Genomic DNA, 13,807 nt, shown 5'->3' with positions numbered 1-13,807 from the left:
GAGTATGATCACAGGGTTGAAGATACGTCAGCTCTTACCTGACAATTCTTTCTTTGGTGAAAGCCTCTGCTGCCGCGGCTGCTGAGGGAACGTTTCCTTGAATAACTACAAAGCAGGAAGAGGAGAGATTTACCATCATGCACCCCTTTATGGCCCTTTGACTTTGCTCCTGCAAAGGTAGAGCCAGCCGGTGTCACTAAGCACCAGACCCAAGGCAAATACCTTTTATCATCACAGGCGAGGACAGTCTGACAGTAACTGCTGCTAATTTGCTGTTAAATCTCTGGTGAGAGTTCTACAGGATAAAATTTGCATAATTTGAAAAGTTTAAAAATTAAAAACGTTCTTTCACTGTAACACAAGCTTGGTACCTGAATGAACAAGACATATATATATATATGTAAAAATGTTTTCTGTTAATTTTCTTCTTTGAAATATCAAATAATGCTGAACACCAGAGAAATGCACTCTCTGGAAACAGACCCTCAGTCAGGTGATCGAGGGAGAAGCTGATTACCCAAATACCTGTAACTCACTTCTCCTGATCGTCATAGGTCAAGTGCTGCCAACACAACCTGCTGTAGTTGGAAGCCATTATGTTGTAAATTGCAGATAGTAAAGTGGAGCGACTGGGCTCACTCCAGAGATGTGATCACACTGGTTTCAACAGCTCGTACCATCCATACGAAACGTCAGGGAGACCCATCACACACAGATGAGACCGCAGCACAGAGACACTGAGGTCGAATCCTTCTCTGCCTGCTGGTAAAAACACAGGTTACACAGCAGCTTTTATCTGATGGCTCGTACTTTTGCTTCCTCACGTTTAATCACAATGAAATATAATCAGTGTGTCTGACACTGGAATTTCAGACACACTGACAGTTTTTTTTGTTAACCATATACAGACAACAACAAAGGGCCAAAAATAAGTAAGAGCAACATTAAAAACAGAAAATTACAGTGTACCTTATATTGTTTAAGTATCTTTACTATAATTACACAGACAAAAACAATGTACAATAGCTGGATGTTTCAGGCTCACTTCATCTCATAACGTCATTATCGTTACACTCTGTGAAGAGGCACACGTCACAGCACAAAACGTTTCATTGAGTACAAAACTTGAAAAGAACCAGGTCAATGGAAAAAACCAAAACAAAAGCACATTTACAGTGATTTACATGAACTCAATCCACCACTGATCACACGAGCATACGTCTCTGTCTCTTTCAAGCACTGCATCTTCTGACACCAAATCAAAGTATGTTAATACCACCATGACATCAACTGACTCTGGATTAATCGGATGATTCACAGCAGTTTTAAATGTTAAGTTAACTTGGTGTGACACGTGTGTACTTTTTACTTTCAGGTAACCATCTAAGGACACGATTAACCCTGTGACGACAGGGGAGAGCTTTGTTTTTTGGATGTTAAACTCAATTTTCCACATTTAGCTTCTCTTTTAGTACTTTTTCTTTTTTACTTCAACCCATTACAGTATTATCCGTTTAGATTACACCCAGACTTGTGGCCGATAGGAAACTGTTCACCCACACTAAATGAACATATCAACTTAAAAACTGCGGGTGCAGGACGCTCACAGGAAAAAAGGGAAGCAGTGAAACTGGCCTCACTCTTTTCTTTGAATCCTATTTTGAGAATATTTCCAGAGCATGCGAAACCGCTTTCACGTGTCCCTGTCCGTTTCATGTACACTGACAAAATGAAGGCACAGATTGATGAAAAGAGCACAACTGAGATTAGTCTGTATACACACAGTTTGCTAGAGGACTCTATAAAAATGATTTTGATTAACCCCGTTCGATAACTCTTGGGTGGCTGACCTTAACTGAAATGCTTTCATCACACGCAGGGTTTTACTGCACCTGCACTTAGTGCCAAATATCAGAAATACGCAATGTGCCAGCTTCAAACATTGTCTCAGAAGAAGAGGCAGAAACTAAGTTAGTACAAATGGTCTCTGGGGTCATCAAAAATGAACAAAAAGAAGGGAAACAGTGACAGGGCCATCCAGCTGGCCACTCTAATGCAACCTACAACGCTCCACTCTCAATGTGTGCTGTGTCTTTAATGAGAACCTATTCATCACGGGCCTCTCTGCTTCGTGAAGCCCTCCTGTCACTTCTCTCTGTCCACTCTCAGGCAGATAGGGAGGGTGCGTGCGATTGTATGCAGCAAATCATAGCACCAAATTCTGAGCAGCTCCTTCACCCCCTTCAGAGAGGGCACGGTGGTGGTGGTGGTGGTGGTCGGCAGAAGAGGAGGTCCAGCCTACGCCCGTTCCTTACGCTTCAGTTTGGAGGACTTCTTCACGGCGCCGTTCTTGTTGAGCAGCTTCAGCACTTTCTCCTTGTGGTCGAGCACTTTCATCATGGTGTCTCTGGCCTCGGTCACCTGGTCCATCACCAGCTTGCAGCGCTGCATGTTACCCTGACAACACAAACACGCAACAACCTTCAGCTGTACAAAGCAGACATGATGGTAAAGACGATGATTTGGGAATAGAGTGCAGCTTGCATGATCATCATCCTCAGTCTCATCCAAGCCACGAAAACAAGCGTGATCACGCTCGTACTCAGAGTCACGGCTTTTTCCTGCTGCCACCTGACTTAACAACTGTTCACGTTTTCAGTGGGGTAAATGTGAGGGGCTGAATGACCATAATTTTAAGTGAATTGTCTAATTTGAGCCAATAAACTATGTTTATGATATTAGTCAGTTAAACTTTCTTATTACTTAATTATATAGAAAACTTTACAATAAGCAACGAATGCAAATACCAGCAGAGAAACTTTACCTGGATGAGCTCGTTGATTCGGTGCAGGTCATCGTCAGCGCCCGCTCTCTTCTTTGGAATCAGGCCCTCTTGAAGGGTGGAGAGGCGGCTGTACACATCATGCTCCAAACTCGACTACAGATCAAGCAACAGACACGTCAGGTTTACTGAGTCCAATCAGAAAAATAAAAAGATCAGAGAGACACCAGTGAACATGAACAGAAAGAGTGTAGTGTCTACATTCATTTTGATATCCTTCATCACAGTTAATGAGTTCCATCTTTTCTTCAGCTACAAATACTGCCTCTAATTATGAAGAATTTTACTGAAATTAATTGGTTGCTCAGCTGGATGTTTGCTAAAATAATGTCTATAATATGTTCTGGGTTGTTGCATTCATACTGTAGCACAGTGTTTAACATAACTTTATCTCCACCATGAAGACTGAACAGAAATAATGTGTGATCTGTCTTTGCTTTGAGTCACAGACCAAACTCTGCCTTCATCCAGGTCTCTGGAGATTTTGAGTGAAGCACTGAGGTTAGAAAAACCAACGATTTCCACTGTCACAGGTCTGAGACCAGCACTCACCAGCTGCCTGAGCTGTGCAGCACACAGGTGGATCTTCCAGCCTTGTGCTCTGCATGCCACTCCCCTCTGATTGGCCATATCCTGTAACGTGCCCTTCTTCTCCTCTGTGAGAGAAACAAAAAATTGTTGTTAGAAAGAAAAAGAATCTACATGTGTAAAATTTAGTTGTTTTTTTTTTGCCTGTAGGCAACAAAATACTGACCTTTGACCCGGATGTCACTGTACCTCTGGAAGTGGTGGTAGGCAGCTTTCCAGGGGTTACGGTAGTGCCGCAAAAGGGTGACAGGCGGCCGAGCTCTGACTGGCACATAACGCACTCCTTCTTCATCTAAGAGGGAAAAACCAGGCATTAAACGAGTGACAGCGTGAATAACACACACTGACATCATCACTGGCTCATCAGTGGGTGGTGTCTCACTACATACCAACATATTCCCTTGGTGGAGATTCACACCTCTCCGCCCTGCCACTGATGGGCCTGCCTGGGGTCTTTTCTTCATCAGTGCTGTTGGTCTCCACCATCTCACTCTCCTCTGTAGAGATAACATGCTGCTGCTTGCGGGGCTTCTTCCTCGGGGAGGCCCCGGGGATCAGATCCCCCGTGGCAGGAGTGTTCAGGGTGGAGGCCTGGGTGGTGAGTGCCGGGGCTGATGAGTTTGCATTGGGATCTGCGAGGGAAGAGATGAACACATCATTATCTTCTGAGTTATTTAGTTATTCTTTTTTTACTCAGATCACTGGTAACGTGGAAGACAGACACGCTCCTCACCTGTCTGGGTGTCCATGGTCTCCACCTCCTGCTTAATTTTCACATCTGGGCAGGCGGAGCTGGCAGCACAAGCTGCAGTGCTACTGGCTGCAGGCTGAGTAGGCGAGGCCACAGTGTTGGCCATTGAAGCGGTGACGGGGGGAGTTATTGGCATGGCTGCTGGCAGGGCTGAGAAGACAGTGGTGGGCTGGGAGGGAGGTACAGGTCCCGGTGTGGCGAGCATGGCGGGGATGGCCTGGGCGAGGTGCTGGGCGTTGGAGGACACCACCTGCTGCTCCCCTCCCTGAGAAGGCAGTGCTTCTACTGTAGCCATGACAGGAGGAGCCACCGCCATGTGCACCTCCGCTTTGGGTTTCACGCTGAGAGAAGAATCCAAAGTGTCAGGTTACAGGCTCGTGTCAGAACGCACAATGACAGGATGTGAACATGGATGTGATGGATTTGACAGAGGCTCACCCTGCAGGCCGGGGAGATCCTGCTCCTCTCACACCACTCTCAATCCTGCCACTGCTGGGTTCACTGGGTTGGGCAGGGATCAGGTTCTTACGAACACAACTAAAACACACCACGACAGGTCAGGTTTGTCAAACTGCATCTGAAGAATCGAATGCTGAGTGTCAACCTGCCACACGTCGACTGTGTGCCACTGAAAGGCTCCGTCTCTAAACTCAACATTTTAATAAGCTCCATTAAAGACAGCTGACCTCAGGGAGTACTTGTAGGAACAGAGTTGTTCTTTGAATTATTTTGATCGCTTTCTAATTTACAGAAACATCAGCTTTAGTATAATATCCTTTTATGTAGCATCTAATTTCATATTAAACAATTCTTTATTTATTTTTGTCGCACTACAGCATTTTTTAATGACCTGTCAGTGGCAAATTGTTTCAGGGCCTCTAACACAATTACAGACACAGTTAAAGTTATTGTTTGGTCTGCAGATTTCTGACAACAGACTACAAATACAGCAGAACACAAACTAGCTCCTACTCTTAAAGAGGTGTAAACAATTTACAGTAAGTATATGTATCTGAGCAAATCAGACTTTGAACATTTGTATGAAGGAGCTTTTTGGGAAATGGCGAGGTTTAAGAGGAGAATATGAAATCCCAGTGTATCGTGTGCCTCCTTTCTACTCACCCTTCGTTAGTGGGCTTCTTGCGGAGGATGCTGGGTCGAGGGGAGGAAACCAGGGTGGGAGCTCCTCCTACTGCTCCCTGGGCGTGTGCCTGCACCATGGTGGCTACTGGCTGGGTGCTGCTGAATGTGCTGCTGATTGGACTAGCAACAAAGCCGTCAGCCAAAACGACCCCTGAATGAAACAAAAGCATGAATTACCAACAGCCCACGGCTCAGTTAACTCCTCGTTAACACCATGACACACAGTCCATTCAGCAGTTACCAGGTTTAGCTTCAGACTGCGGTTGTTGCTGCTGCTGAGTAACTATAGGTGCCTGCTGTATTCCCTGTGTGGTGATTGACGCAGATGTGTGCAGGCCCTGCACTCCAATCGGTGCAGGCTGGATACCCTGCGCAGCGATTGGTGCTGGCTGGATCCCTTGGGTGCTGATTTGTGCAGAGGGCAGACCAATCCGATCAACTGCCATCAGCTGCATGTGGTTTAGATGGACCGTGGTGGCCACACCTACTCCCGGCTGTGTGGGCAGTGCTGAACTCGGAGCTTGAGGAGTGACTTATTGAGAGAAAACATAAAGTTAAAGTCGTATCTTTAACACTCTATTTTCCCATTTCACACACAAAGTGCATAGTTTAGCATATTTGGTCAATATGTGACAGTCCAAGCTTTTATATGTATAACAAACAGAGGCACTGCTGCACTCTGTCTGGAGAAGACAAAAAAAGTGTTGCTCTCTTACAGCTTCTGATTATGCTGATCAATACTTATTTCCTGCATTAACTTGACATCACGTCCGTTTTTGGAGCCAAGTGTGGAAAAACTTTGGTGAAATGTTGAAAGCTGTTACATGTGCCTGCCTGTAAAACAACAATGGTGAGTAGTGCTTACCAGGATACTGGCGGATGGTAGACACGCTGCTGCTGATGGGGGTGTACGTGTGTGGCAGAGGGTACGATGAGGAGTAAGCTGGCAGGAAATACTGGAACTGTACTGGCACAGAAGGTCTAAAAAAGAAAACATATAACATCAATCAAAGATTCATCATCTGACATTAATTATATTTGCTAATAATCACAAGATAAATATTTGGTAATTATCCATTTTCATATTCTGAATTACCATATATTTCTACAGAAGTCACAATTACAACACAACCTCTTGAGCTTTTTTCCTTTGGTGAATGCAATCTGCATCAGCATAGGAGCCATGAAACCTAATGACAGCTCATTATTTACCTGGTCACTGCTTCCAGGTCAGTGTGCCAATCTCTTTTTAGATTACTACACCGATACATATGTGCAGTTAGTGGAGGGCATGTAGGCAGTGTGACAGAGATCTTTACAGGAATATAACTTCCCGGTGTTTTGTGGTAGGATAAAAAAGACAGATAGCTACAGTAAACACTAACATCTGTTGAGGATGCAGTTTATTTTGTCACAGTAGGATTACTGAATATCAGAAGTCAACCTCTGTCTATATGTTTAAATAAATAAAAAGAAACCACATTAATTTTGTCCATGTTTATTTCTTCCTGGTATAAAAGTCTCATAGAGCCGAAATCAATTCATGAACACCGAGCACTCACCTGTTGTCACTTCTTGTTTCCATGGTGACAGGGTTGGGAGATGACCTATGGCCTGAGATGGAGATAAGGTTGGTTCTTTCTCCCGGGTAGTCGGGCTGCACGCGGGACGAAGAGTGGGCTATGGGCTGAGGGACAACTTTAGCTGTAAGGAAGAGGGGACGGTTAAGACAACAAAGTGTTCGCTGACTGAGGTAAAGAGGTTAACATAACAGTTTACCAATAAGAAAGACAAAACACCTGACTTACCAACAGGGATGGTAGAGGTGGTCACAGCCGTAGCATGAGAGGAGTGTGAGGCCATTGTCATGGTAACAATAGTGCTACTGGTCATTTGAGTGTGTGGCACAGAGCCTAAACATGAACAACACAAAATTAGTGATATTTGTGTAAGAATAACTGCTTTTGATTCCTTTAGTCAAACATGGTAAATTATTGTGACTAGCTGAAAGATATTAACATGAAATACCTATTGTGGTGGTCGATGGCACAGTGTTAGTGGCAACAATTGGCGCCACAGTTGCTGCAGCTACTGGTGTCACAGTACTGAAAATGGGCTTCTGTGAGGAATAAAAAGGAGCGATTATTTCAGTCGCAGTACCCAAAAATAAAAGACATTATTTTTGCAGGCAGCCGTCAACAAGCAGCGACCTGTGTCATAGTGTGCGGAGGCTGAGGCTTCTGAGCTCCAATTCCTGGGTGTGACGGCAGCGTGATCCTTGCGGTGGTGTCACGGGATGTCTGAGACCTCTGAATACTGACAGTGGGCGGAGGCGGGTGAATGGTCAGCCCTGGACGCCTAAAAGAGCCCACAAAAAAAGAGTGACTTGTTCGGTGCATAAAAACAGCCTTGAGGTAATAATCAGTACAGAACACTTCTCTGTGGGATGAATGGTGATAAAGTTCATGTTAACACACAGATATCTAACTAAGAATTTGTATTTCATAACTATCCATAACTATCACTCATATTCATACAGTTTTGTCTATATAAGATATGCATATAATTAATCAGTGATCAAGTACTTTGCCTATCAGGTTACTGGTCAAAAAGATCTGTTTTATTCTGGATCATTAAATTTTGTTCTGGTTTTCCCAAAGAAAAGGATTTAAACCATTAACTACCTTTTTCTTGTAAAACACTGGTTTCACAGTTTCAGTAAAAGTCCTTCACGTCTAACAACTCGAGGCAGAATAGCCACTCTTTGGTTGAACTGTTCGGCCTAAAGCCATAACCTCTGACATGACCTGAGGATGGTGTACTAAAAAAAAGGTTAAAGTTTTCCATACAGTCACACCAGGACGGTTCTCATGTCTAAATATTTATTGTATAACACTTTGTCATCAAATTAAATAGTGACCTCTCTCTGCTTATGCTTTTGTCCATACATTCTTACACTGCTACCTACCCATGTGCCACCTCAGCAGAGTGTGTAACAGTCGGACTGATAACAGGGGACTGAGTTCTAGTTGCTGAGATGGGGGCCACCACAGTTGGAAGCACAGCTGTAGAGGTTGTTACAGCAGGTCGGGACTGTGGACAGAGGGAGATGTCACTGTTACACACAATGTTTCTAAATGCCCAAAACAATTTCAACACTTTTTTTGAGATAGAAGCACATCAGGGTACCTGAATAGTCTGGTGGATGATGTGCTGCACTGTAGGCTGGCCGGGGTTCGCACTTGCTCCTGTGGCTGGTCGCAGGACAGTTTTGGAGCTGGACATAACAGCTGCTGCTGCAGCCCCTATGAGGCAACAGAAAAAATACACAGATCAAGAGAAGTGCACTGCTACAACTGAGCGGCAAACGGACCGCTGTCTCAACGACAAGCAAACATCACGCCTGGCATACTGCTGTTACTACGTCATGGATACCTCGGGGTAAGTGGGATGTGAAGGTCTGGGGAGGGACGGCAGGGGCCCCAATCGGCAGTCCTGGAGCACTGCCCCTAATGATCTGAATGTTTGTAGGCATCAGGTGGTGTAAGTTGCTGGAGTGACCCTGAAACACAATGAAATCAGCCCGGGTCTTTAGCAATCAGCAAGAAACAAACAATAACGTACACTGATAGCGAATGTACAGTGCACTCACCTGCTGACCACTGATGGTTGCCACAGGAATAGATGGGGTTGTAGCGATACTGCTCTCTATGGTGACAGTAATGTGACCAGGCACCTTGGGGATATGAGCCTGGTTGGAAGGTGGTGCTGGGGCAATAAGACGACTCGGCATAGGTGGCTTCAGGACAGCCTGGACACAGAAAAAGAAACAGAATAAAAACATTTCTGGCTTTGAGACCTGAAGGGTAACTGAAAATATTTCTCGAAAATATAAATTAAATAAAAACCTTTCTTTACTGAATAAAACAACAACCATCCCACCTGATTATCTAAGTATAAAATTAGAAACCTATTCCCTTAACACACAACTAGAAAAGAAAAACAAAATCACATAATAGAACCTCTCTATCCACTTAGACTGGAGACAGAACTGCAGCTCTTAGAGTTTTCATGTTCATGCTGTTCCTTTTGAGCTAATCTGCCTCTGCCTCCAGCCTGTGGCCTGAGCTTTTGTCTCAGATTTCAGTGTTGGGCCAGTTGACACTAAACAACCACAGACAGATTAAGACTTGAGCCCATTTTAAACCTGCCCAAATCTATATGGAGGGCATGGATGTTGAATGAGGAGGGCAAATAGTTACATCCTGAAGTATTGCAAACTTAGAGATTATCACTGTAGATTGTCGGTTTAACTTCAGACAGGTCATCTAACATGACACAGCTAAATGTTAAGAGACAGATCTGTATTCATCACCTTCATCTGCCCCTCAGTGAGGACTGCAGGCTGCCCATGTTGGAGGTGGACAGGGGCGGCAGGTACAGTCACAGGTGTGCCAGGCTGGATGGGCACAGTCTGGGAAGCAGCTTGCGGCTGGCCATGTGTTGGCGCTTGTGGTAAAGGTCTGACTACCATGGTCTCCTGCGTTCCCCCTCCCCCAGCTGGTGGATGATCCTGCTGCCCGTGGTCAGCATCCCGACTGCTGTCTGCATCTGCACCAACTACAGAAAAAACATTTACTTACACATTATGTCGCCCTTTGTTGAGTATCCTGTGAGTCTTTTCAGTGACAGTAAGTTACCTGGAGCATTTGATGGCTGATTGACAGTCACAAGGTTTCCAGCAACAGGGATCTGAGGTGCTCCCCCGCTGGAAGGAGGCAGCCCGTGTCGGGGAAACTGCTGGGAGCTCATTTTAAGTGTATATGACCTAAAGCAATGTCAGAATTGTACATTAATTCCAGCATCAGACACACTGAAGATCTGATTAATATTTAGGGTCAGTTAAAAGCAGTATTCCTCTTATTAACCTTGTACGAAGACTACAACTGTAAAAAGCTACCGGGTTAACCCTTAACAGACAGCGCGGGTACATAAACAGGCTAATGAAGAGCTGCGGAATATTATCGTTACAAGCTAGCACAGGAACAAGGAGCAAGTCGATATTAACCAACATGCATCTGAAAGAGAAAACCAAGACAGGGACATTTTGCGGACCTTTGTTTGCCGTGAATGTTATATGGGCAATAACATGACAAAACTGGTCGACAACAACTGCACCGTTTCTTATCAAATACCAGGTTAACATGCAAGTACAAAAACGGCCTTTTCGTTGCCATTTCCTCAGTAGGGTCATGTACGCTCTGGCCACTGGTAACGTTAAAGGTGACGTTAAAACTAAAAAGCTACCCTGTTAGCCAGCTACCTTAGCTAGCAGCAGGCTAGCGTTACACTCGCTAACCCCGCTATCGTCTGCTTTTCATGCTAAATCCTGGACTTGCTAAAGAGTACAGCGACGTACACTTATTTGGGCTAGACAAACAAAGACGTTTCTGTATGTGTGCAGACGTTACCGTATCGCGGAGTTACAAAGCACTGGTCCTTTTGTGGATTACAATTTTTTCCATTCGTCTTTTCTTTTTTTTTCCAACATGTAAGCCGGAAGAACGCTCAGAAAGAACCGAACCTCCCTGTTTCATTCCACCAATCAGAGAAGAGACTATCAGATCGCTAGCCAATCGGAGGTCCGGAAAATGTTTTGACCAACCTAAACTTGCACCAGGGAGGGGAGACTGTCGAGAGACCGCTACGACCCTGCTAGACCATGGTCACGTGGTCGACGATGGCAGCCGGGCTAGAAATGGAGCTAATCTGCTAGCATGTTTACTAGCAGCTGACTATCTCTGTGGAGACAATCACAATGTTGTGTTTTTTTTTAATGTTATCTTCTGTTTCAGACGTTACTCTGAGCTCTTACTCAAGTTAAACTAACACTGCATGTACATTTACTGCTCTCAAGATCATACTTAAGCAGAAGTACTGAGGTATTACCAGTAAAATTATTACTACACTTTCACTAAAATCTAGCGTTAAAGCAATTAATATAATTTTCATTATCATATATATTTCTCTGGTCATTTGCTTTCTTGTTTATTCCACATATATCCGAACTGAAAGGGAAAAATTGTACAATGGTTTAATACGGAACTTGTGAAGTAACTTCATCATACGGATCTTCAGCTCTGTTTCCTACAAATACCAGAGGATTTACACTTTGAGCGGCTAAGCTAACCTGCTACTGAAAAGCAACCTACTGATGCGGTCTCGGTTTGTGACATGACCACCGGTTTCCAGGTAGTCCTGGACCGTCGACACTCTCCCGCTTCACAAACGGATTGGAGCTCGCTGCTGTTTCCTGCGAGTTAAAAACTGATCCGCCTCTGGTGCACATGTGCCAGCGCAGTATTCTCAATACAACAATAGGGGGCGGTAGACAACCGCTGAAATGTCGCAGGATCTGACTGTGATTGTTGAGCTGAACAAAAGACAATTTGTTCATGGACCTTTTTCCTGTGACATATTTAGACATGTCATATGCGTAAATAACAAAAGCGAAGATGGCCGAAATGCATTTAGCTGCTTCAGGTTCAGGAACTTGGTGTTTTGCATTACAGATCGGAATGAAACAAAGAAAGGTGTTAGAGAGAAAGAAGCCAGAACAGATGAGGGGTGGGATAAAAGAGGAGACAAAAAGACTGAGACTTAGAGGGATGTAAAGGGGAACAAGGGAGACAGAAGGGACAGAAAGATGTACAGTGAGAGGTAACAGAGAGAGGGGGATGAATGGAGGGAGGATGATTGAGAGAGGACACAGCGTCACTATGAATTCACTGGTATTATGCTGGGTGAAATATATTCAGTAACTGTGGAAATTACAAAAATGTCCAAGAGTGAGCTCACATGTCACGGCTGGAGCGTGGCTGTAGCTCCACACCATTGTAAATAAAGAGTCAGTTTTAGCTTCAGCATCTGGGTGCAGATTCACATCCTCATTTACAAACACCTGGACAATGAAGGGTTATATAAAACATTCCTGAGTGCTGAGGTATAACCACTAAATTTCCCAGCTGTGCTCACTCACATACACCTGTTGGTATGCTACCTTAACTGAGTACTTGTGAAATCCTCATGACAAGCATTCTTTGGATAGTATTGCTGACTGGTTAAGAAAATGATGTGGGCTGTCATGAAGAGTGGCTACAGAGAAATTTAGTTTCACTGAGACGTAAGAAGATATGAGGAAAAAGTTTTCAAATGCAGGTATAAATTGCTCAGAGTGAGGAAAGTTGAGACTAAACTAAAGCGACATCCATGTATTACCGTGTGTCTGCTGACGGGATTTTCAGGGAAAACATAAAGTTACACTGATTCGTCCACCATTTAACTCTTCTTCTCAGTGTGAGTTCTTTCTTTAGCTCCTCTGACTGATTTCTGGCCTTTTCACACCTGGCATCAACAAGTGTCTCATGTGTCTCGAGTGTCCCAGACAAACCAGTCTCTTCAGTGTGGCCGAGGACACATTTGCATTCACACTCCTAAAAGAATGTGGCCATATGCAACCCAGAGCATTTTCTAATGTAGTCTGAGTGATGGGATCTCAAGTGTGTCCTCAATGCGTCTTAGGTGCTTTCACACCTCTACTTAGAGCTGCCCACTTCTGATCTGATCACCTGGGACACACCAATGCCAGGTCTGAACGGCGTCTTTGTCTTTTTCACACACTAATTTGCCACTTACTCATTCGTCTGCATTGTTAATTACTCATTGACTTTTCACAGGTAAGTAGCTTGCACCTGGCTCCACAATGTCAAATCGTTACCGCAGACTCAAGTGTCATTGTGTTCATTTAGCCTGGAGATCACTGTCCACAGCAAACGTTCTGTGTTCTCACAGACACAGAACATTTTGACGCATCGACTCATTCCTTTTCCTACAGTGAATCAGTCCTCGTGGATTGCGCAGCTCAGCTGATTCACTGGAAACCACTGTCAGTCATAGACTGTGGTAAGACAAACAGCCATGGTAAACGTGGTGCCTCCTGCGTGTTTCATGAAGGACAGTGTCCTAAATGTTTTTATTATATTACAGTTCTTTTTAAGGCGTTTCTGGCCATCTGATGGATGCATGCCCAGTACTCAAATTCCTCTTTGCTCTGTTTGGTCTCCACCAGCTCGTTGTGAAAGTATCTGGCCCTTTAGCCACTAAATGGTGCACTATGTTCACCAGCTCTTTGCTAACTTTGTCCACCTGCCATTTGGTATGGGGAAGGTAGTGTACTGTGGCTTTTTAGCTGAAAACAACTGCCTGCTGCTGGAAATGACACTAATGAGAGAGGTGAGAACCAAAACAGTGAAGTAATCAGTCAGCAGTCTTGTTGCTGCTCGACCACAGTCAGCACCTAAAGCAAAACACCTTCATGCCTTTGGCTTACCAACTACACAATGCTGCTAATACAAATGGCGTGCTATCTGAGAGGCTTGCTTTATCTCAGAAACAGCCCTAAAATTAGAGGACGGTGCCCTGAT

General features: G+C 44.4%; 1 protein-coding gene across 3 annotated transcripts; it reads right to left on the bottom strand.

The window, feature by feature from the left end:
• Positions 1-846: 846 nt before the first annotated feature.
• On the bottom strand, positions 847-11,627 carry sap130a (Sin3A-associated protein a). 3 transcript variants are annotated; one of them, XM_041040882.1, is made up of 21 exons: positions 11,537-11,626; positions 10,025-10,152; positions 9,700-9,944; positions 8,977-9,135; positions 8,760-8,886; positions 8,514-8,629; positions 8,293-8,417; positions 7,535-7,682; positions 7,353-7,443; positions 7,133-7,237; positions 6,887-7,028; positions 6,190-6,305; positions 5,566-5,856; positions 5,304-5,475; positions 4,620-4,718; positions 4,164-4,522; positions 3,820-4,062; positions 3,597-3,722; positions 3,395-3,498; positions 2,825-2,938; positions 847-2,457 (listed from the first exon to the last, which is right to left on the bottom strand). In XM_041040882.1, exons 2-21 carry the CDS (start codon positions 10,134-10,136, stop codon positions 2,299-2,301), a joined length of 3,153 nt encoding a protein of 1,050 aa, XP_040896816.1. In that variant the 5' UTR covers positions 10,137-10,152; positions 11,537-11,626; the 3' UTR covers positions 847-2,298. The 3 variants fall into 3 exon arrangements, with proteins under 3 accessions (XP_040896816.1, XP_040896817.1, XP_040896818.1); XM_041040883.1 differs by lacking the exon at positions 11,537-11,626 and adding an exon at positions 10,796-10,890; XM_041040884.1 differs by lacking the exon at positions 4,620-4,718 and having other exon boundaries at positions 11,537-11,627.
• Between the last annotated feature and the right edge of the window lie 2,180 nt (positions 11,628-13,807).

The sequence above is a fragment of the Toxotes jaculatrix genome, chromosome 6, assembly GCF_017976425.1.
Source record: "Toxotes jaculatrix isolate fToxJac2 chromosome 6, fToxJac2.pri, whole genome shotgun sequence".
NCBI classification, from domain to species: domain Eukaryota; kingdom Metazoa; phylum Chordata; class Actinopteri; family Toxotidae; genus Toxotes; species Toxotes jaculatrix.
This window is presented reverse-complemented; position numbering and strand designations above follow the sequence as displayed.

Bases quoted from the DNA above. Each gene is read 5' to 3' on its own strand.
- sap130a (XM_041040882.1), bottom strand. From the start codon at position 10,136: ATGAGCTCCCAGCAGTTTCCCCGACACGGGCTGCCTCCTTCCAGCGGG. The intron at 7,683-8,292 runs GTAGGTAGCAGT...GGGCTCTTTTAG, and splicing joins TCTGCTGAGGTGGCACATGG to GCGTCCAGGGCTGACCATTC. The intron at 6,306-6,886 runs GTGAGTGCTCGG...TTTCTTTTTTAG, and splicing joins GAAACAAGAAGTGACAACAG to ACCTTCTGTGCCAGTACAGT.